This window comes from Gnatocerus cornutus, chromosome 1 (genome assembly GCF_029298725.1).
Source record: "Gnatocerus cornutus isolate USDA-ARS CGAHR chromosome 1, icGnaCorn1.1, whole genome shotgun sequence".
Lineage (NCBI taxonomy): Eukaryota > Metazoa > Arthropoda > Insecta > Coleoptera > Tenebrionidae > Gnatocerus > Gnatocerus cornutus.
Window position 1 is genome coordinate 18,920,183 of NC_142233.1, and position 21,637 is coordinate 18,941,819.

Consider the following 21,637-nt stretch of genomic DNA (forward strand, 5'->3'; position numbering starts at 1 on the left):
AACATTAAAATATACACCAACAAAAACTACGTATCAGTTCTCTGTACAGAACCTGCAAAGAATACTAATAGTCACATTCACACCTCACATCCACATGTCTCTTACATAAATTCCCCGAACATTGCCGTCTTTGACGGTGACAAGGTTATAATTCAATACTCTCGCTTCCGATTATGTAGGTCAATAAACGATATAATCAACGAAATGCAATAATATTTCCCATTCGAATCACGTGTTGGCTCTTACTTTCCTCTAACCCCCTTTTAAACTCACTACTTATAAGATGGAATTAATGCTAAACAGACATTTACCAACAGCAGCGCACCATGAAACTTATCAGTGCTGTGATATTTTGTGCCTTTTTGGTGCAGGTGGTTTTAGCCGCCGAAAACAAATACACAAATAAATACGACAATGTTGATGTCGACAAAATTCTTAACAACGAGAGGGTGCTAACTAATTATATCAAGTGTTTGATGGATGAAGGGCCTTGCACAGCGGAAGGCCGGGAATTGAAAAGTAAGTCATTTTTGAACCTGGAATTTTTTGATGTTTTTTGGAAATGTATAATTATTGCATGTCATGTTTTTAATCATAATGCCAACTTTAAAGGATTTAACTTTACAAAACCACTTTCTCTGACTTTCTCCGTGACGCCCTTATTATTTCACGTTTGACCGGTTTAACGTTGTTTTGCTCAAACTCGCATTATTTAAATATTAATTTGGTTTTTAATCAGCTTCATTCGAGAAGCATTAGATTTACCTACGTTCAATTCAAAAATCAATAAAAATGTTGATCGGTTTTTTATTACTCTTTAATTATTGCAAGCTATGAAAATTAAAAGTAGATATACTATTAATAGATTTATAACAGAGTTTAGTAATTTAATAAAATTAATTATGAGATAGACAGATTGAAATATTGATTTCGTGCAGATTTCTGCTGTTTTCTTGCAATTCAGCCGGTGAATCTTGATAAAAATTGGTAGTTTTGTAGATTTCGAGCTCTTCTTTGCGAATTCAAGGCAGAAAACTGCGAAAATTAGCGATAAATCGTCGTTTAGCATCAAAATAAGCGGAATTCTCTAAGAATTTTGATGATTTCGTGCAGATTTCTGCTGTTTTCTTGCAATTCAGCTGTTGAATCTTGATAAAAATTGGTGGTTTTGTAAATTTCGAGCTCTTCTTTGCAAATCCAAGCCAGAAAACGGCGAGAATCAGCGAGAACCCGTCGTTTAGCATCAAAATAAGCGGATTTCTCTAAGAATTTTGATGATTTCGTGCAGATTTCTGCTGTTTTCTTGCAATTCAGCCGTTGAATCTTGATAAAAGTTGGTGGTTTTGTATATTTCGAGCCTTTCTTTGCGAATTCAAGCCAGAAAACGGCGAAAATCAGCGAAAAATCGTCGTTTAGCATCAAAATAAGCGGATTTCTCTAAGAAGTTTGATGATTTCGTCGTTTAGCATCAAAATAGGCGGATTTCTCTAAGAATTTTGATGATTTCGTGCAGATTTCTGCTGTTTTCTTGCATTCAGCCGTTGAATCTTGATAAAAATTGGTGGTTTTGTAGATTTCGAGCTCTTCTTTGCAAATCCAAGTCAGAAAACGGCGAGAATCAGCGAGATCTCATCGTTTAGCATCAAAATAAGTGGATTTCTCTAAGAATTTTGATGATTTCGTGCAGATTTCTGCTGTTTTCTTGAAATTCAGCCGTTGAATCTTGATAAAAATTGGTGGTTTGATAACATCTAATCATAGTATCAAAAACGTATTATTATTCGATCGTGTATAAAATTTTAGATGCTTTATGTGGTTATAGCTACCGCTTAAATGTCCATAATCTTCTTGCACATAATTTATAATAAATAAAATTTTATTCTAAACTGTTTTTAGTATGTTTTATTCGAAGAGTAAGATGATTGCATTGACAGTCCCCAATAGGCATTATAAAAAAACCCCTAGACATAAAGACAACGGTCTTTATTTGCCGTATTATTAAAAATTTCAATAGTTATTTTTCTAACATTTGCAATGTCAAAGAAAAATATTAGGGTGGCTACAGTGAGTATTATGGCATTACATTGTCATTTTTTTTCTGAGCTTATTTCTCATAAATATACTTATTGCAATGGATAAAACTTACTGTTTATAATCTGGAACTTAAATAAAATATTCAACTTTTATCTGCCATTGACACTTTAGTCATATTTTCCCCTAATTTGCTTGTATGCTTTTGACATTTTGGAAGTTTGCTCTATAATTTTTTAAATTTGACAGTGCAGATCGCACTATACAGTGTCCACCTTTAAAATCATCTTTAATTTTAAAGATAACATTTTAGAAATTTGCATACACGCATAGTTGACAAAGCTCTAGAAGCTGACGCAAAAACTTGTTTTTTATCACGGTTTGGTTGGCGTCGCGACGCCTAAGAAGTATAATTTTTAGCGATTTTTGAGTTTTTGCGGAAATGTTCACGAATTCAATTTTTTTTCAACACAACTGTGATACAAATATCTGAGTTTTTATTTTAAATCTAAGACAAATTGTGTTTAAAATTTGCGAAAAAAACGCTGTTTTATCAAGTTAGTTTTCAAAATTATGACGGCGCTGTGGCAAACTACGTTTACACCAAAATTTCACAAGTCACTTCATTCACTCTTATAAAGGTTAATTTTGATTAACACGGGCATGTTGCACTTTATGGACACCAGAAATTGTTAATTAACATCGACAAAGCGACAATTTCACCAAGTAAGACTTTTGTTACAATCTAAAGCGAGCCAAAGGATAGATGTCATTTACGACACAAGATGTTGACAGATGGGTGTAAACGTAGTTCCCAATTTTGACGTAATGAAATTGGAAACTAATTTGGTAAAACAGCATTTTTTTCTCAAATTTTGAATACAATTTGCATTGAATCTAAAATGACAACTGAGATGTTTTTAACACATTTATATTGAAAAAAAATTAAATTAGGGATTGATGTCACAAACCCTCACAATTAACTAAAAATTACATTTTTAAGGCGTCGCGACGCCAAAACTATCAGTGATAAAAAACGAAGTTTTGCGTCAGCTTCTAGAGCTTGGTCAACTGTGAGCGTTTGCAAATTTTCAATCGAGTTTAGAGGTGGACACAAGTGTTGCCAGACTCTGTATACCGTGCTATATCTAAATTGTACCATTTCTGAAATATCTTAATTTTTCAAAAAAAAAAAATTTATTTGCATTACAAAAAAATATATTTCCACAAACATTTTTGAGAATATTTTATTTCTATTAGACCACCAAATTTGTTTGTTTATAAAAGATCCACATAAAATTGAATTGTCACCATTCCAAAGCATGCTTAAAAAACTGAAAACCAAAGAGTAAAAACACTTCTTTTTTCCGTATTTTGAGTAGGAAATAGGTGTTCAATACATAAAGTTAACGCAAAATTTTATTGTACGTTTATATTGTGCTTATTTTCCAATTAACATGCTGATTTTGAAATAGATTATAGCCTACTTATCTCGGAAAAAAAAATTTCACTTCTGTTGTGCAATTTTTTTACAAAAATCAAGATATCTCTGAATTGGTTCAATTTAAGTATAGCACATTATACATAAAGTTACCCTTAATTTGGATGTAGAATCTGAAAATGCAATAATATATGGGGTGTTCCATTTTAAATAAGCAAGTTGACTACTACTTCCGTCATAACCGGAAGTGTCACGAATATGTAAATATTATCATTCGATTTGTCTTATTCGCTTATTTGTGTTCCTAAAATTTAAAATTCTCACTAAAAAATGTAGTTTATGAGAAAAATGTCGAAACGTATACAGGTGTCCGGAAAGTGGCGAAAACTATTGCACAGAAATCGTTAATTTTCGCATCAAACTTTGCCTCTTCAATCCATCATACCTCGAAAAATTGAAGACATGTATTTTTTTAACATATTTCCGGTGATCTATGGCATTGTCCGATGATACAGTTTCACCCTGTATATACGTTTATAACAGTTAAAGGGTTAAGGATAAACTAGCCATATTTTACGATATTTACCAGTTGCAGTTATGTTACAATGGATATGTGTCAATAAGAATTTCAAATGTATTAAGTTTATTACTCAATATTTAAAAAGGTTGTGACATCGATAATCATCAGCTGAATTCTGCATAATAAAATTTTCACATTCTGGAAATGTTAATTGAAAAACAAACAAGTTGCAAAATCTTATAAAATACCGAAGAGTAGGTTAAAACAAACATTATTGTTCTATCCTTGTTTTGCAAATCCAAAATAATTAAAGTTTAAAAAAAAAAAAAAATGTTAAAAATATTTTTGTTTATGATTGTGAGGGTAAAGTAAAATAAGGACTTTTAAAGTTGGGTCACTTATATTGTCACAATATTATGTATGTAGGTACGTTTTATTGGTTCTTTAAACATTCCTGTTGTTCTAAATTTAAATCAACCACTTTCTTCAATACAAAGATTGTTATTTTATGGTCTTGGACTTTCTCTTTCAAACTCTTTCAGTGTGGTCTCAATACTTATATTATAATAAAGAAATTAATTTTGTTCTAGTTTTTAGATCCGAATTAAATTTTTCCATTTTTTGTTTCGCGTTTCGCCTTTTTATCACCTTTCTGGATGCCAGCTTTTTTTATACGTTACTTATTACGATTTTGACTTTCTAGAGTCGACTTCGACCAGTACCAATTCCTTTCCTTCTCTTGAAGACGTCCTCCAAAAAAAATCTCCAAATCTTTAAAAAGTGAGGTTAGTTTTGACTCACGGTGATCTGCTGTCACAACGACAAATATCAAATTTCAAATTATTGACGTTTTGCACTAAGGTTTCGCGCCACATTATTCTTTCAAAAATCAGCTGTTAAATGACACTGTGGGATCTTGTCAAAATTCGAATGGAAAAAACACGTAAAAAATCAAACTTGAAGTTTTAACGTGTGAGAAAAGCCAAAATCTTATTGTTTCAAAAGGAAATTAAATTATTATAATTAATTTTTCACCACGTTTCCCACAATAAAGCATGTGGGGTTTAGTTCAAGAATCGCCACCAGAGAGCGTATTGCTTAGCAGCAATCGTCAATACCGACATTTCAGCGGAAAGTTTGAAATTAACAGTGTTTAATTTTTTTTTTTTTAATAATGCCGTAAAAGCATCGAAATAAAAAATTACGGTCTGATTGAGAATCATTCAAAGAATAATTCACCATTGACCGAATTTCATTTGGGGGTTCGAGAGAGCAGGAAAAAAATAAAATTCATTTTCCCATGTTATTTCCCTATGTTCAGCAATCGCTGGAACACCCGGTATGTACCTATCTGCTCGTACCTACATAAAGTTCTAAAATTTTTGGCAAACAATTTGATAAATAACACTGCGCGACAAATTCATATTAATTTTGAGTACCTTTTTAAAAGTTGGTGTTTTCTGATCTAAACAAAGTGCCAAACATCATCTTCACCTCAAAAACTTGTATCAGGTCTCATTTTTTTGTTACGTTAATTTGAAAAATAATTAAAAAACCATAGTTAAGAGCTAATATCAACGTAGTTATGGTTATAACTTGATGGGAATTTTTACCTCACAAAAATTTGTGATTTTCACACTAATTTCGCGGGAATTGTATTTGAGCTGTGTAATGACTTTTATTTTGAAAACAAAAAGGTTTAATACTTGCAACAGACAAACTCATAACCTACTTGATTTAAAAATTTACTTTAAAAATTGGTATTCTTGAATAACTTCTAAACGCGACGTGATAGACTCGTGGTAAACGACATATGTCTTATCAAAATGTGGACTACTTATTGCACCTAACAGTTTTGAATATTCATATTTATTCTTCAGTCCTAAAAAATTAAAATATTCTTCTTTTATTAATCAACTGCAGTCAGCTTCAGCTCGAATTATAGCAAAATAATAATAATAATTTAATGAATAGTTATGCAATTAAATAACAATTTACTATTAATCGCAATATGGAGTCTTTGAATAATAAAAACAAATATGACCCATAAAATTCCGGTTTTTATTATATTCTTCAGAAGCATCTAACATAAAGATTTAGAAATTGCTTAACACTTGAAAGTGCAATACAATTTTTACTTTGTATTGACTGATTTAGTGACTTTATGTTTGAAAACTTTATTTAGTGGTCATAAAATATTTAAAATTGAATTCCATTTATGAAACGATAAACATAGTTAACGTTACGTAAATTGATTCGATAAAATAAACTTTTCTATTTTTATAATGAGTAGAGGTTCGATTTGATTCCGTATTAATTTTGTGTTAAAAAATCTGTTGTACTATCAGAAAAAAATTGTCTGTCTCACCATTTCCTGGCGTCAAGTGAAAGAAAAAAGTACTGCTCTTTTATCGTTTACTGAACTGTGCTCAACTCGTCATTATTTTTCTAGAATTTTTCTCAAAAAATGTTAACGACTCTTGTCAATTTTATGACCATAGATACTGATGACACCTACGACTCTCGTCTACTTGGTTCGGGCAACGTTCTTTGAATTGCCTTATAATGAGACGTTTCCTCATATTTGGCATGTCTGATTAATCTCGAAGGTTAACTACTTATGCAAAAGAACCAAACTGGCGTATTAATATAGACAGAAGAGGTTTGTAGTTGATCTCAATTCAAAAAGACTAAGAAAAAATTGATTTTTGATTAGACGACACTTTATTTTTTTTTAATATGCTTATGTGCGATATCAGCGAGATCTAATAACTAGTTTTTTTTCAGTTTTATCTATGAACCAATCCAGACATTAAATAATCAATAATATTATTCCCACATTCTTTTTAAAGCAAATCAATGAACACGTTGTTCACACTATCATTGATAGTATTTTTGAAATACATTCATTATTGTCTGAATTAGAATATCTGGATATTATAAACTATTAAAAGTGACGAAAAACATCAATACAAACAAGATGTTTTTAAAATATACTACTAAACAAAACATGGTAATTAGTGAAGGCAAAAACGGTTTATGTAAATTTGTTTTCATTTTTGAAATAAAATTAAGCGAATATTTGGTCAAAATTCACTAGTGGAGAACCACTCGAATCTGCCAAAGCGGCCAAATTTATTCAAATGGACTTTACATACTTTGTCCTAGCAACAAGTGCAGAAGCTATGTTAAATCTTAAATTTTAATTAAATACTTTACATCATTTTAAAGTGGCATGTGATCGTTTTTCAGCCAATCAAAAGTCATCAATCGTCAAATTAGTTGCGAGATTAACTTAATTTCAATTAAATTATTGTGTAAACCGGCCCTTATAGTCTAGTAGAACTTATCTTTCATCAAATGTCAAAATAAATAATATTTGACAGTAAATTTGTCGTATATAAGCAAAAAGTGTGCAATAGAGTTCATTAAACGGCTACTTTTTGAATCAAAATTTGTTCGAAAAACGTCTACCCGATTGTAGATAAAACAAATTAAGAAAACGTCAAACGTATGAAATAACACTAGCAAGAGCGAGCAGTTAAAAGATAACGGAGAACTGACGACTGAATAATTCGAATTAAAAAAGACTGCAGAAACCTCAAACATTAAAGAAGCAGGCGCTCCAGATAAAATGTATGTAATTTAGCAATGACAAAACATGAAGTTTTAAGTTTCCGTTTTTTGTCAGTTTTTATTCCCATAAGATTTTATGTAAAAACTAAAAATAAGATGACCTTATAGGTGCAGGCTTTTATTAAAACCGGTAGCCGCAAATGGCATGCAGACAGCAACTAATATAAACAAAAAAAGAAAATAACAACTTAATAATACTGAAACTAAGAGAAAAATGAAAAAAGCGTGCTATAAAACATTAAAATGAACATAAAATCTAGAAGTATAACATTTTTGAAAGAAAAGGTAAACAAGGTGCACGAAAACTAGAAGATCTATATTCAATTTTTTTAATAACTGTTAACATACCGAGGATGTAATGTATGTTTTCACTGAGCAAACCGAAAACCGAAGGTAAATATCTCAAGTATGTAATATCATAATCCAAGAGTGCCATATAACGTTTTATCGTAAAATAATTTTTGCGATTTTAACCTAATCATAGTCTCAAAAAGAAATTTGACAGCGTTATTGGCGTGGTTCCTGTTCAAATGGCACAATGATGAGTTATAACTAAGTGTCATTTCTATTATACAGGGTCCGGCAACACTTGTGTCCACCCTCAAAATCGTCTTTAATTTTAAAGATTAAATTTTGAAAATTTGCATACGCTCACAGTTGACAAAACTCTAGAAGCTGACGCAAAAATTTATTTTTATCACTTATAGTTTTGGCGTCGCGACGCCTTAAAAGTGTATTTTTTAGCTAATTGTGAAGTTTTATGAAATGAACCTCTAATTTAATTTTTTTTCAATATAAATGTGTTAAAAATATCTCAGTTGACATTTTAGATTTAATGTAAATTGTATTCAAAATTTGAGGAAAAAATGCTGTTTAATCAAGTTAGTTTCCAATTTTATTACGTCAAAATTGGGAACTACGTTTACACCCATCTGTCAACATCTTGTGTCACAAATGACATCTATTCTTTGGTTCGTTTTAGAAGGTAACACAAGTCTTACTTGGCGAAATTGTCGCTTTGTCGATGTTAATTAACGATTTCTAGTGTCCAGAACGTGCTAATCAAAATTCACCTTCATATGAGTGAATGAAGTGACTTGTGAAATTTTGGTGTAAACGTAGTTTGTCACTGCACCGTCAAAATGTTGAAAACTAACTTGATAAAACAGCTTTTTTTTCGCAAATTTTAAACACCATTTGAAGTAGATTTAAAATAAAAACTCAAATATTTGTATTACAGTTATGTTGAAAAAAAATTGAATTCGCTAATATTACCGCAAAAACCCAAAAATCGCTAAAAATTAAACTTTTTAGGCGTCGCGACGCCAAAGAAACCGTGATATCAAAACAAATTTTTGTATCAGCTTCTAGAGCCTGGTCAACTATAAGCGTATGCAAATTTTCAAAATTTTATCTTTAAAATTAAAGACGATTTTAGGGGTGGACACAAGTGTTGCCGGACCCTGTATATATTATACAGGGTCCGGCAACACTTGTGTCCACCCCCAAAATCGTCAATAATTTTAAAGATAAAATTTTGAAAATTTGCATACGCTCACAGTTGACAAAGCTCTAGAAGCTGACGCAAAAATTTGTCTTTTATCACCGATAGCTTTGGCGTCGCGACGCCTTAAAAATGTAATTTTTAGTTAATTGTGAGGGTTTGCGATATCAACCTCTAATTTAATTTTTTTTCATATAAATGTATTAAAAATATCTCAGTTGTCATTGTAGATTTAATGCAAATTGTCTTCAAAATTTGAGAAAAAAATGCTGTTTTATCAAGTTAGTTTCCAATTTCATTACGTCAAAATTGGGAACTACGTTTACACCCATCTGTCAACATCTTGTGGCACAAATGACATCTATCCTTTGGCACGCTTTAGATTGTAACAAAAGTCTTACTTGGTGAAATTGTCGCTTTGTCGATGTTAATTAACGATTTCTGGTATCCATAAAGTGCAACATGCCCGTGATAATCAAAATTAACCTTTATAAGAGAGAATGAAGTGACTTGTGGAATTTTCGTGTAAACGTTGCTTGCCACTGCGCTGTCATAATTTTGAAAACTAACTTGATAAAACAACGTTTTTTTCGCAAATTTTAAACACAATTTGCATTAGATTTAAAATAGAAACTCAGATATTTGTATCACAGTTATGTTGAAAAAAAATTGAATTCGCGAATATTTCTGCAAAAACTCAAAAATCGCTGAAAATTATACTTCTTAGGCGTCGCGACGCCAATCAAACCGTGATAAAAAACAAATTTTTGCGTCAATTTCTAGAGCTTTGTCAACTATGAGCGTATGCAAATTTTCAAAATTTTATCTTTAAAATTTAAGACGATTTTAGGGGTGGACACAAGTGTTGCCGGACCCTGTATAACCCTCGTTGACAAGGGAGGTTGCAATATCAAATTTATAGTTAGAAAAATCAAAATTAGTATTGAATGAGTAAAGTGACTTTTAATAAATAGAAACCGATAAAGTAGCTTTTAACATAATACAAAAATTGATAAATAATAAATAAAGCGCTTTTAAAATTTTTGATTTAAATGTATAAAGTAACCGCAAATTTCTTTAACGAAACATTTATTTTTATTGTTACAAACTATGGGGCAAGCAAAAGAGAAAATGTGTTAAAAACAGAAAATTGGAAATACTACCTACGTACATAAATACAACCATTTATAGCAGTTTTGTTTCATGTATCCAGTTTTTAGCCCATTTTATTCAAATAGTATAAATTTAAATTAATTTCGTTTTTGCAAGTCTTATCGCTGTTACTGTTTAATGATTATTGATAAATTATTTCACTAATTAACGTTAAATCTATTCTAAATGTTTATCTACAGCTTAGATTAGAAATCCAAGTTCACTGAATAAAAATCAATAAATCGTGATAAAGTAATGTAGACAAAAATGTGGTTTTACAAGGTTGCTGATTTTTTTTGTATAAATATAACGTTAAACCTATAATTGTTAATGTAATATCAACTTAACTATTTTTTTGTTGTTGCATCTAACTGCTTTATTCTATAAGTCAGTGATTCATTTGCAGTTTTAGCAATAACGGTTATTTAATTAAATTTTTTTCTTAACTGTTTCCTTACCTATCGAATAGAATAGAATATTATTACGAATTATCTGATTAGCATATAAATAAGAAATGCAAATCTAATAAAACTTCAAATTTAAATTTTGCCATTGTCGAGATTTGTTGGCAGACAGAACTAATAAAAATAACTGTGACATTCAATTCTTAACCTGTAACTTGCAATTATTTAAATGCCCGCTATGTAAATATATTGGGCTATTCACATAACTGTACGACCTGTAATTTCAAAAAATGCAACCCATTATACATTTTCAAAGCAACCTTCGCTTTTAGTAAACTGAAATACATATATAACAGCTCTTAAACCTACATGATATGGTATATCGTACAATTATGTGAATAGCTCTGTATACTAGCATTTTAACTAACATTTACCATTGAATAAAATTTTAACTTGTACTAAAATTTTTTTAATTTTTGTACCCAATTTAAAAATTTCAATTACAATGTTTCCTTTTTTAGAAACCTTGCCCGATGCACTCGCCAGTGGATGCACTAAATGCAACCCGAAACAAAAAGAAACTGCAGAGAAAGTCATCACGCACCTTAGCCAAAAAAGGAGTAGAGACTGGGACCGTCTTACCAAGAAATATGATCCTCAGGGTCAGTACAAGAAACGCTACGAGGAACACGCATCTGCACAACGGGCTGCCTAACCAACACATTCTTTTTATTTAACTATACTTCTCTTTTGTCATGTTTTCTTGTCCATTTTCATTCTACCTTTTTAGTTTCACATTTCCATTTCAATTTTTAAAGTGTTCTTCTGATTAAAAGAAGTAGCAAATAAAGCTTACTTTTAAACATTTATTGCTTAATCTAGTTTGACATTTCCTGTAATTTGTTACAAATAGGTACTAAAATAGATTATTAAAGTAGTAATAAATATCAAATAGTGTTACAATAGTTATTTCTCATTTTCATTATAATAATAATCTCAAACTTATCTCAACAAAAGTGCATGATATTACATTGTATATTTTAATATCACTGCCATATAACATGATCAATTAAAATCTAAAAAAATACTTAAAGCTTCATTGATAGTAATTACGTTATATTGTTTTCTTTCATCTCGAACGAGCTGATGAGAATGTTAACAGCCATCAAGACAATATTTAGGCAAAGGATGATGTCATTGGCCTTTTCTGCAGTATTGTGGTCATCTTCCTTGTTGAGACTAAGCGTTGACCCCAGAATAACACACAGAATTGCTTGAAGCACCTTATTAGAGAAAAAAAAATAAATAAAAAAAAAATAAAACTAAAGCTCGGTTTTAGCAGCAGTAAGATTAACAGCAACGGCGGGATCTAACCCGAAATTCATTTTAATAACATCACAAAACAAAGCCCCGGTCACAAAACCCAAAGAAATGTGATGCAGTATCCAACCGAAGGCCTGCATTTTTTCATCTTCTTTATCTTTTAATATTGCTACCACGATTGAGAGCGAGGCCGCTGTCACCTAGGGAAAAATAACGAGTTAGGTGGCATTAATCACTAGTCGGGACTGATTTAATTAACATATAATTCGAAAGATATCTTTTTGGCAATTAATTTTGTGACCGTCAATGGGGGCGATTAAAATTTGGGCGGCTCTGTGTGTTCGTAAATGAGTACGAGGGGTTGATTTGAATATTCGATTCCAAAACCCGAGATTATAATATTGATAATGGAAATTAAAAAAATCAAAATTAGAATAACGTCATTGAGTATATTTGCTGGCGAATGGTCGCGTTGTTTGTTAATGTTGAGGCCTCCAATTATCACAAACAAAATAGCGACGATTAACTGAAAGAAAAAATGTATTTTACACAGCGTCCAAGCTAGGAGGGTCAAAAATTGCATATTTAGCTATCGTGGGGTCAAAACAAGAAATAATTAAATTCAAAACGGTTATAACAAAAGCAAAAATTGTAGTAACGTGATTGAGGCAATTTGCAGAGGAATGGTAATCAGACAGGTGTAAACGACAATCCCTCAATAAATGTAGTGTTAGGCATAAAAGCCCTACCAGCACCTGTGGACAATTACAGGTGAACAGCATGACAAATTTTAGTAATACGCACCTGTAAAACTATTGATACACTTATCAATGTTAACATCAAGACGTAAAATTCATGTTTTTCTCCAACTTGGAGGACGTATTTGAGTTGAGAAGCGTTAGCAGTGAGCAAAGCAACATCGAGAAGTCCTTGGGCGATAGTTTTCTTGGTAGCGTACTTGTTTGCGTCCAAAGATTTCTAAAACAAAGAAAGAATTCGTTAGAGGAAATGGGGGTGTTGAAGACCTACGAGAATGTCTAAATTTTCACCATCAATAACGTTTTTTAAACCACTTGTAGACATTACAAAAAATTGATTCAAAACTGGATGTTAAGTTTGGTTACAAGGATTTCTTGTCGGATATCATAGTGATAAGATTAGTGATAACTTAGATGATATAACCAGTCGATTACTTCTGCAACTAAAAAGTTCAAAGTTTCAAAACTTATCTAAAAAAACACAAGGACTACTATTTATTTTGATTTGAAAGACTTATCAGACTTGTCACTATTTTATGATCAGAAAATGCAATTTTTTTTTAAAATCGCTTTGACTTTGAGTCAACAGGTGATTTCAAATTAAAAAAATATAAAATCTTTATTTTGAGGGTCAATAATAATAATAATTTATTATACAAGCGTCTAAAATGAATGTTTAACAAGCAGTCACTTTAAAACGCAAGAGCCGAAGGCTCTTAATGACTGCAAGTTAAACATTCTTTTTAGGCGCGCGTGAAATACAAACTTTTATTCAATTTTGACCACCCTAAGCCCCAAAAATTGTGATTCAAAGTTCACATTTGAGAAACGTCAGAACTGACAGCTACCAAATAAATATCAGGTGTGCAGTGACTTTGGCGACGGTGTTTGTCAAAAATTTATTCAAAAGTTCAAAAATCATGCAAAATTCCGAAGAAATAATGGAAAACTTGCTTCATTAAAGAGTCGAGATGTTTATAAAAAAGCGTATCAAAAGTTTCTTGGATGAAGAGAGTAGCAAGGCGTTATAACAACCATGGTTTCAAAACAGCAAAATAAAATTTTTATTTAGCTTGTGGATTAAAATTTTTATACCGCTAGCGGATAAACCAAAGCTTTAATGGACTGCTAACAGCAAAATAAACGTCTGTCAAAATTGAATAAAAAGTTTAAATTACAAAATTAAAAATATAAAAAAAATCGCAAACTAAACGAAATCGCTATTTGTATATTAAGAGCGCAAAAAGTCACAATAAATTCTAGAACCATGGAGTGCGGGCACTCCGCCTGTAAAGTACGCAACCTCCCACTCTGGAGGATCAACAAACCGTGCCTGTCCATTTAAATACCATTAAAAGCGTTGTTTAGATGCAGTATTTAATTATTTTTGACTGTGTTTTTACTACGGTTAGGTTGAAATATTTTAATATGTGTTATATATACTGCCATTGAGTAGTACTTGTTTATTTTAGGACACTTTTGGCGTAATTAGTGGTCCAAAAACGCCAACGAATGACGACTTTCCAGGCGTTTGTCGCTTGACGATGAAAATTAAAATAAAATTGAAATATCTGCAGATTGGGCGAAAAAATAACACAGTGCTTTGTACTTTAAATGAATAAGTTTTTATCTTCCTTAATTTTAGAAGAAAGAATTTGAAAATAATAGATTGTCCACGAGTTTTTGAATAAAGTGAACTTTCCCTCCGTGTTGGACATCTTCGATTTTTAAAAAAAAGTTGCTCAGAATACATTCCTTACAAAATTTCAACTTTTTTCGATTTTTTTTAAATATTAAAATCTTTAAATTTTATCGTAAATTATAGATAATGAAATATTATTATTCTGTTCATTTCGGCTAAATAAATAATTTTGTTTATTTTTTAGTTCGCATAAAATTATATTTAATGGAAACTCAAAATTTAAAGTTAAAAGTAGTTCAAAATGGTGTAAGATAGCATGGACAACACTGGATGTACTATAGAATTCGTGGCCCATTTTGGTTCACCAATTCTTATTATACAATGTATTACTGCTTAAAAGAACTGTATGTGAAATTTTTCGTTTAAAAACTCCCCATTTGGTATAAAAGAATTTAAAATTCGATTCTAAGCAACTTAGAATAATTCCTAATTTTTAAAGATATTCCTATATATTAGATATTATAGATATTCCGATATTAAAGAAAATAGCTTTATTCAAAAAATTCTAATAGAATGAAATTGCCATATCTGCTGTTTTTAGTATCGTCATGAATTTTGCAAAGTTGCATATAAATATCCCTAAAAAAAACTTTACGATTTTATTAAGATTTAACTTAATATGCCAAAAATTAATAGAGATAGCAGCTTGTATTCTGGCTGAAATTAAACATTTACTATTCACTAATCAAAATTATCATTGAGGCAATACATTGCAATTACAATACAAAAAATAATTAAACACTGCATCTAAGCCACTATTTCAATGGTATTTAAATGGACCGGCACAGTTTGTTAATCCTCCAGAGTGGGAGGTTGCATACTTTACAGCCGATTTTAATTTTATTGTTCCACAACTTATCTATTAACGTGAAATCTTTGTGCGTGTGATAACTGATGGATAAACAATAACATTTATAGTAATAAATAACACCACAAAATCCAAAATGCCCTTTGCTCTGCACGAAACAAAGTAAAACTAGCTGCAATTTATATTTTAATCGTGATTATTATAATTGCGTGATAAAAATCGGACATTTACATACCTCTTCCACATACATGTCTGAAACTAAAACAACGAATCAATATAGTGGCTTACTGTGAATAGCATGTTGCATAAATTATAAGCTCTTATCTGACAAAGAATGAAATTGTGCAGAGAATTGAGAATTTCGTATGTCATGGTCAAAGTTAATACTTTTATAGATAAATGTCTATAAATACAGGTTATATCCTTTAATCAAAGTAATTTTTTAATCGATATCGTCTATTGTCGACTAAAATAATTTAGAAAGGTCAAACAATAACTAAAGTAGAAGCATCAAATACTTTAACATGAACAATTGTGTCTCCACTTTCTTCGCTTTTTCGGTTAAAATTCCCATTCTGATAACAAAGCAGTTTATACAACGTGTTTATAAATGTTTCTAGCATCAAGGATGGCTATGAAACGTCAAAGAAATGTGCCGCTCATTACAAATGGGTTTCGATTTGTCAACTGACACTTGCAGTTAACCTCAAACATGAAAGCAAAGTAACTTTTAAGAAATAAACTGTTTTAGTTGTGGTTTAAAACCTGAAAATCGAAAACTTGGGCACAAAACCGTAACTAAAATGTCACTGAAGTAAGTAACATTATACCTAAATAATTTTCCTGATAGTTATATTCACTATGAGAACAAAGCGGCAAAATAGTGTACGACAGGAATTCCAAAGCCACGCTTGATGCTAGAAACATTTATAAACACCTTGTATCTTAAATGGACATAAATTACGATATTCATGGTACATGCAGGTACCTATAGTGTGCTTTTAACCGATAAATAATAATTTGTTCGAGATTAAAAAAAAACAGTTTGGTTTACCTTTATCAATATTTCACTTCTAGAGGATTAGTGCAAAATTAACTATGATGAATTAAATAACATTTTATGTACATTGCGTCACCACGTTATCTACGTAGAAAGTGATAATAATGAGAGAATTTCATAAACTAGGACGTTGATTTAATTCAGAACCAGTGGGTAATTGTAAAACTTAGTTGTAATAACTCCCTGACCTGAAATTATGGGAAAAAGTCATCAAGTACTGGACTTAGGAAAGAATTAAATCATAACCATTCTTGATGAAACATTTTCTCTTTACAATTTTAACAAAAATAAATGCCAAAAAGGAAAACTAAAGAAATAAACTTTATGTAGACATACACAATTCATTTCACTGACCTTTCCAAGTTCGTTCACTGATGGTAATTAACGTTTAATTAACTGTAACAGCGTCAGATTTAATTAGAGAAGCAAAAATTGCGTGGAAAATTATAATGTATTACCTTGTTATCAATCCATGAATGCTAAATAAGAAAAGATTTTATAACGCAAATTTAACGAAAATTAAAAAACTTTTCTAAAAGTTGAATTTATCTGGGGGGTAAATTTGGTGGCAACCCTAAAAAATGTAAAATATGCAAAAATTTAAGATAGAAAGTCCAGCTCATTGCTATCAGTCCCCTCTCCTGTGCAAAATTTTGAAAATTTTTGGGTGTAAATCAGGCTTTCAAATCTTTAGGGAGAAAATTAGGGGAAAATTGGATGTAACGATTTTTGAGTTGGCAAAGTTGAGTGTATTAATAACTAACTAAATAAACATTTGTTGTAATAGGAAGTTTTTAATAGAATTGCGTCAAGGTCAAACGCTCTTACTGCCAATTGTTACCGATAAAAATTACTAGGGGTTGCTGCCAACTGAACTTTTTAATGAGTGATAGTAATGAGCTCTGGTATACAAAATATTTATAAATGCTACTAGCATCAAGCGTGACTACAAAATGTCAAAATAATTTGCGGTTCATTACAAATGTGGGTTTAGATTCTTTTAACTGACATTTATAGTTAACCTCAATCATATAGTCAGTTTAAGAAAAAAGCAGATTTGAAGCCTGAAAATCAAAAACTTGGACACAAAGTCGTAACTGCAACGTGACATAAGTAACGTTTTAAATAATTTTTAATATAAACTAGAGCTCATCAGTCCACTCTCTATGCAAATTTTCGAAAATTCTTGGGTGTAATTCAGGCATTAAGGGGAAAATTGAATGAAGGAATTTTTTAGGTTAACACGTTATAAAAATTTGCAGGTATCAACATCAACCAATTAATTAAGAATTAACTAAAGATTTGTTCCAAAAGAAAGATTTTACAAGTTTTGTACAGACAGTTACGTCAAAGTCAAACGATTTTGTTGCCAACTGTTACTGATCAAAATTACTAGGAGGTGCACTGCCAACTTATTTTTTTTTTAGAATGCACCGATAGTAATGAGCACGTAGAATCATCATCATCATTTATACTTATTGCTTAACAATTGGTCAAATAAATTTAAAACTTTGACCTTGAATATTTAAAATGTTAAACAATTATTATAATTGTCATTACCAGATAATAATCTTTAGATTTTTAACAATTTAATTTAATTTTAATTGTTTTTATTAATGATAATGATTTATTATTAATTAAGAATTAACTAAAGATTTGTTCCAAAAAAAAGATGTGACAAGTTTTGCACAGACAGTTACGTCAAAGTCAAACGATTTTGTTGCCAACTGTTACTGATCAAAATTACTAGGAGGTGCACGGCCAACTTATTTTTTTTTTAGAATGAACCGATAGTAATGAGCACGTAGAATCATCATCATCATTTATAGGCTTATTGCTTAACAATTGGTCAAATAACTTTAAAACTTTGACCTTGAATATTTAAAATGTTAAACAATTATTGTAATTGTCATTACCAGATAATAATCTTTAGATTTTTAATAATTTAACTTAATTTTAATTGTTTTTATTAATGATAATGATTTATTATTAATTAAGAATTAACTAAAGATTTGTTCCAAAAGAAAGATGTGACAAATTTTGCACAGACAGTTACGTCAAAGTCAAACGATTTTGTTGCCAACTGTTACTGATCAAAATTACTAGGAGGTGCACTGCCAACTTATTTTTTTTTAGAATGAACCGATAGTAATGAGCACGTAGAATCATCATCATCATTTATACTTATTGCTTAACAATTGGTCAAATAAATTTAAAACTTTGACCTTGAATTTTTAAAAAGTTAAACAATTATTATAATTGTCATAATCTTTAGATTTTAAATAATTTAACTTAATTTTAATTGTTTTTATTAATGATAATGATTTATTCAAATTGTCATTAATCTTATTAGGTAAGCCTTGTTATCATTCCTACTAACGATAAGTAGTTATAAAAATGAAAATTGCTTAAGACACGAATGCAATTTACTTTTATTTACCTACATTTACCACGCTCCTGACTCTTTGAAGTGGGTTATGTTCCCTAACTCATTTTATAAATTCAGTTTCCAGGCATTTTGCAGAAGAGTTTTCCGATTTTTTTGCACCATGCTTTTGCGCAAAATGTCCTTTAGGTAACAAATTCATTTGAACGCAAAATTATTGCACAGAAATCGTTTATTTTGGCATTAAACTTTTACTCTTAAATCATCATATCGAAAAATTGTCTCATTTAAAAAAATGTTTTATAAAAATTACAAAATATTAATTGGGAGACGATAATATCATTGCCCAATATAAAAACTTTCTTAATTTTCCAGTTTGCAAACAGGCCATGGACATCTGATTCTTTTAAATTAAACTTCCGTTTCGCCGGAAATACGGAGAGAGGAGAGTTTTTGTCAAAACAAAAAATGAACAAAAAAATTAAACTATGACAAATTGCAAACATTTTCACTTTTCTCCACCGAGATTTGGACCGCGTAATCTCTCTTTTAAATAACAAAGAATAGATTACAACAAAATGCGTACTTAATCTTTCTAAACTTTCACTACTCTGCCAAATAAGCAAAAATTAAAAAAAAAGTCTTACCATGATGATTTCGGAAATGACATTTCCGTCATGATGGGGCTTGTTACCTCCATTGTCTCTCGACATGTTGCCACAATCACAAAAGTGCTACTAAATTTGAACTGATTTGGTTTGATCAAGATGATAAAATTTCTTATTTTATCTTGCCATATCACATCGATTTGAATTTTATCGACTAAACTTTTAGTACCACGACTGACTACTGAAACCACAAGGTTATTTTGCAACAACTTGGATACTCTTCGTTCCGCCAAAATCGCTTTTCCTTGATGAAACCATTCTTTTTGTCGGTTATATCAACCATCCGTTGGTAATTTGGGCTTGATGACAGTTCAGCTTTCTAATTGGTAATTGCAATCTGCGTCAATGTCTGTCGCAGTTATTATGTAAATAATAACATCCATTGTTTACTCGTACCGGCTTTGTTTAGGAAAAAATGAAAACACTTACCTGCGGTCGATAAGTGTCTGGAGATATCGACATTTTGCACCTGGAGGAAGTATTGATCGAACAAAAGCACTTTGACAGTCTGGAGATGTTATTGATAAACAGTCATACTGATAATTGGTGAACTGATAAAACTTTATTAAACGGATTTATTGTTAATCCAAGTGACGCCCGATTACAACGACGTGTTCAAGAACGCGCTAATATAAGCTCTACCACGATCAATTTTACTCGACCAATGGTAGTGACGCTCCCTTGACGGTATAATTGCAACAATTTGGGCTTTCAATGCAAACAAATTGGGTGACTCGTGAGGATGACGTGTTCAAACGTGCCCGCCAAACACACCCTTCGCTTTTATTCTTTACAGAACAAATTTTTCAAAGCAAATTGTACAACCTAGAGATGCACTTTCTTATTTGTTTTTTTAGCATTTAAAAATTCCGGAATTTTTTATAAAGTAAGACGCATTTTTTATATAATTTTAAAGATAAAATTTTGAAACTTTGCATACGCTCATAGTTGACAAAGCTCTAGAAGCTGACGCAAAAATTTGGGTTTTTATCACGGTTTCCTTGGCGTCGCGACGCTAAAAGGTGTAATTTTTAACGATTTTTGAGTTTTTGCGGAAATACTCGCGAATTCAATTTTTTTCAACATACTTAATAAGCGGATTTCTCTAAGAAATTTGATGATTTCGTGCAGATTTCTGCTGTTTTCTTGCAATTCAGCCGTTAAATCTTGATTAAAAGTGATGATTTTGTAGATTTCGTGCTCTTCTTTGCAAATTCAAGCTAGAAAACAACGAAAATCAGCGAGAAATCTTCGTTTTGCATTGCAATATGCGGATTTCTCTAAGAATTTTGATGATTTCGTGCAGATTTCTGCTGTTTTCTTGCAATTCAGCCGTTAAATCTTGATAAAAAGTGATGATTTTGTAGATTTCGTGCTTTTCTTTGCAAATTCAAGCTAGAAAACAACGAAAATCAGCGAGAAATCTTCGTTTTGCATTGCAATATGCGGATTTCTCTAAGAATTTTGATGATTTCGTGCTGATTTCTGCTGTTTTCTTGCAATTCAGCCGTTAAATCTTGATAAAAAGTGATGATTTTGTAGATTTCGTGCTTTTCTTTGCAAATTCAAGCTAGAAAACAACGAAAATCAGCGAGAAATCTTCGTTTTGCATTGCAATATGCGGATTTCTCTAAGAATTTTGATGATTTCGTGCTGATTTCTGCTGTTTTCTTGCAATTCAGCCGTTAAATCTTGATAAAAAGTGATGATTTTGTAGATTTCGTGCTTTTCTTTGCAAATTCAAGCTAGAAAACAACGAAAATCAGCGAGAAATCTTCGTTTTGCATTGCAATATGCGGATTTCTCTAAGAATTTTGATGATTTCGTGCTGATTTCTGCTGTTTTCTTGCAATTCAGCCGTTAAATCTTGATAAAAAGTGATGATTTTGTAGATTTCGTGCTTTTCTTTGCAAATTCAAGCTAGAAAACAACGAAAATCAGCGAGAAATCTTCGTTTTGCATTGCAATATGCGGATTTCTCTAAGAATTTTGATGATTTCGTGCTGATTTCTGCGGTTTTCTTGCAATTCAGCCGTTGAATCTTGATAAAAATTGATGGTTTTGTAGATTTCGAGCTCTTCTTTCCGAATTCAAGCCAGAAAACGGCGAAAATCTGCGAGAAATCGTCGTTTTGCATCGAAATAAGCGAATTTCTCTGAGAATTTTGATGATTTCGTGCTGATTTCTGCTGTTTTCTTGCGATTCAGCCGTTGAATCTTGATAAAAATTGGTGGTTTGATAACA

General features: G+C 31.0%; 2 protein-coding genes across 7 annotated transcripts; one reads left to right on the forward strand and one right to left on the reverse strand.

Moving 5' to 3' along the window:
- Positions 1 to 277: 277 nt before the first annotated feature.
- LOC148180783 (ejaculatory bulb-specific protein 3-like) lies at positions 278 to 11,653 on the forward strand. The gene is made up of 2 exons (XM_088039411.1): positions 278 to 519; positions 11,210 to 11,653. Exons 1-2 carry the CDS (start codon positions 327 to 329, stop codon positions 11,401 to 11,403), a joined length of 387 nt encoding a protein of 128 aa, XP_087895537.1. The 5' UTR covers positions 278 to 326; the 3' UTR covers positions 11,404 to 11,653.
- On the reverse strand, positions 11,541 to 20,092 carry NijC (Ninjurin C). 6 transcript variants are annotated; one of them, XM_088039402.1, is made up of 3 exons: positions 19,373 to 19,664; positions 12,816 to 12,989; positions 11,541 to 11,971 (listed from the first exon to the last, which is right to left on the reverse strand). In XM_088039402.1, exons 1-3 carry the CDS (start codon positions 19,436 to 19,438, stop codon positions 11,798 to 11,800), a joined length of 414 nt encoding a protein of 137 aa, XP_087895528.1. In that variant the 5' UTR covers positions 19,439 to 19,664; the 3' UTR covers positions 11,541 to 11,797. The 6 variants fall into 6 exon arrangements, with proteins under 6 accessions (XP_087895528.1, XP_087895507.1, XP_087895499.1 ...); XM_088039381.1 differs by lacking the exon at positions 11,541 to 11,971 and adding an exon at positions 11,978 to 12,211 and having other exon boundaries at positions 19,373 to 19,797; XM_088039373.1 differs by lacking the exon at positions 11,541 to 11,971 and adding an exon at positions 12,218 to 12,537 and having other exon boundaries at positions 19,373 to 19,794.
- Positions 20,093 to 21,637: the final 1,545 nt, after the last annotated feature.

Excerpts from the sequence above, each read along its gene's own strand:
- LOC148180783 (XM_088039411.1), top strand. The coding sequence starts at position 327 with ATGAAACTTATCAGTGCTGTGATATTTTGTGCCTTTTTGGTGCAGGTG. Across the intron at positions 520-11,209 it reads GGAAGGCCGGGAATTGAAAA|AAACCTTGCCCGATGCACTC; the intron begins GTAAGTCATTTT and ends TTCCTTTTTTAG.
- NijC (XM_088039373.1), bottom strand. The coding sequence starts at position 19,438 with ATGTCGAGAGACAATGGAGGTAACAAGCCCCATCATGACGGAAATGTC. Across the intron at positions 12,990-19,372 it reads TCATTTCCGAAATCATCATG|AAATCTTTGGACGCAAACAA; the intron begins GTAAGACTTTTT and ends TCTTTGTTTTAG. Across the intron at positions 12,538-12,815 it reads GTGTATCAATAGTTTTACAG|TTAATCGTCGCTATTTTGTT; the intron begins GTGCGTATTACT and ends TTTTTCTTTCAG.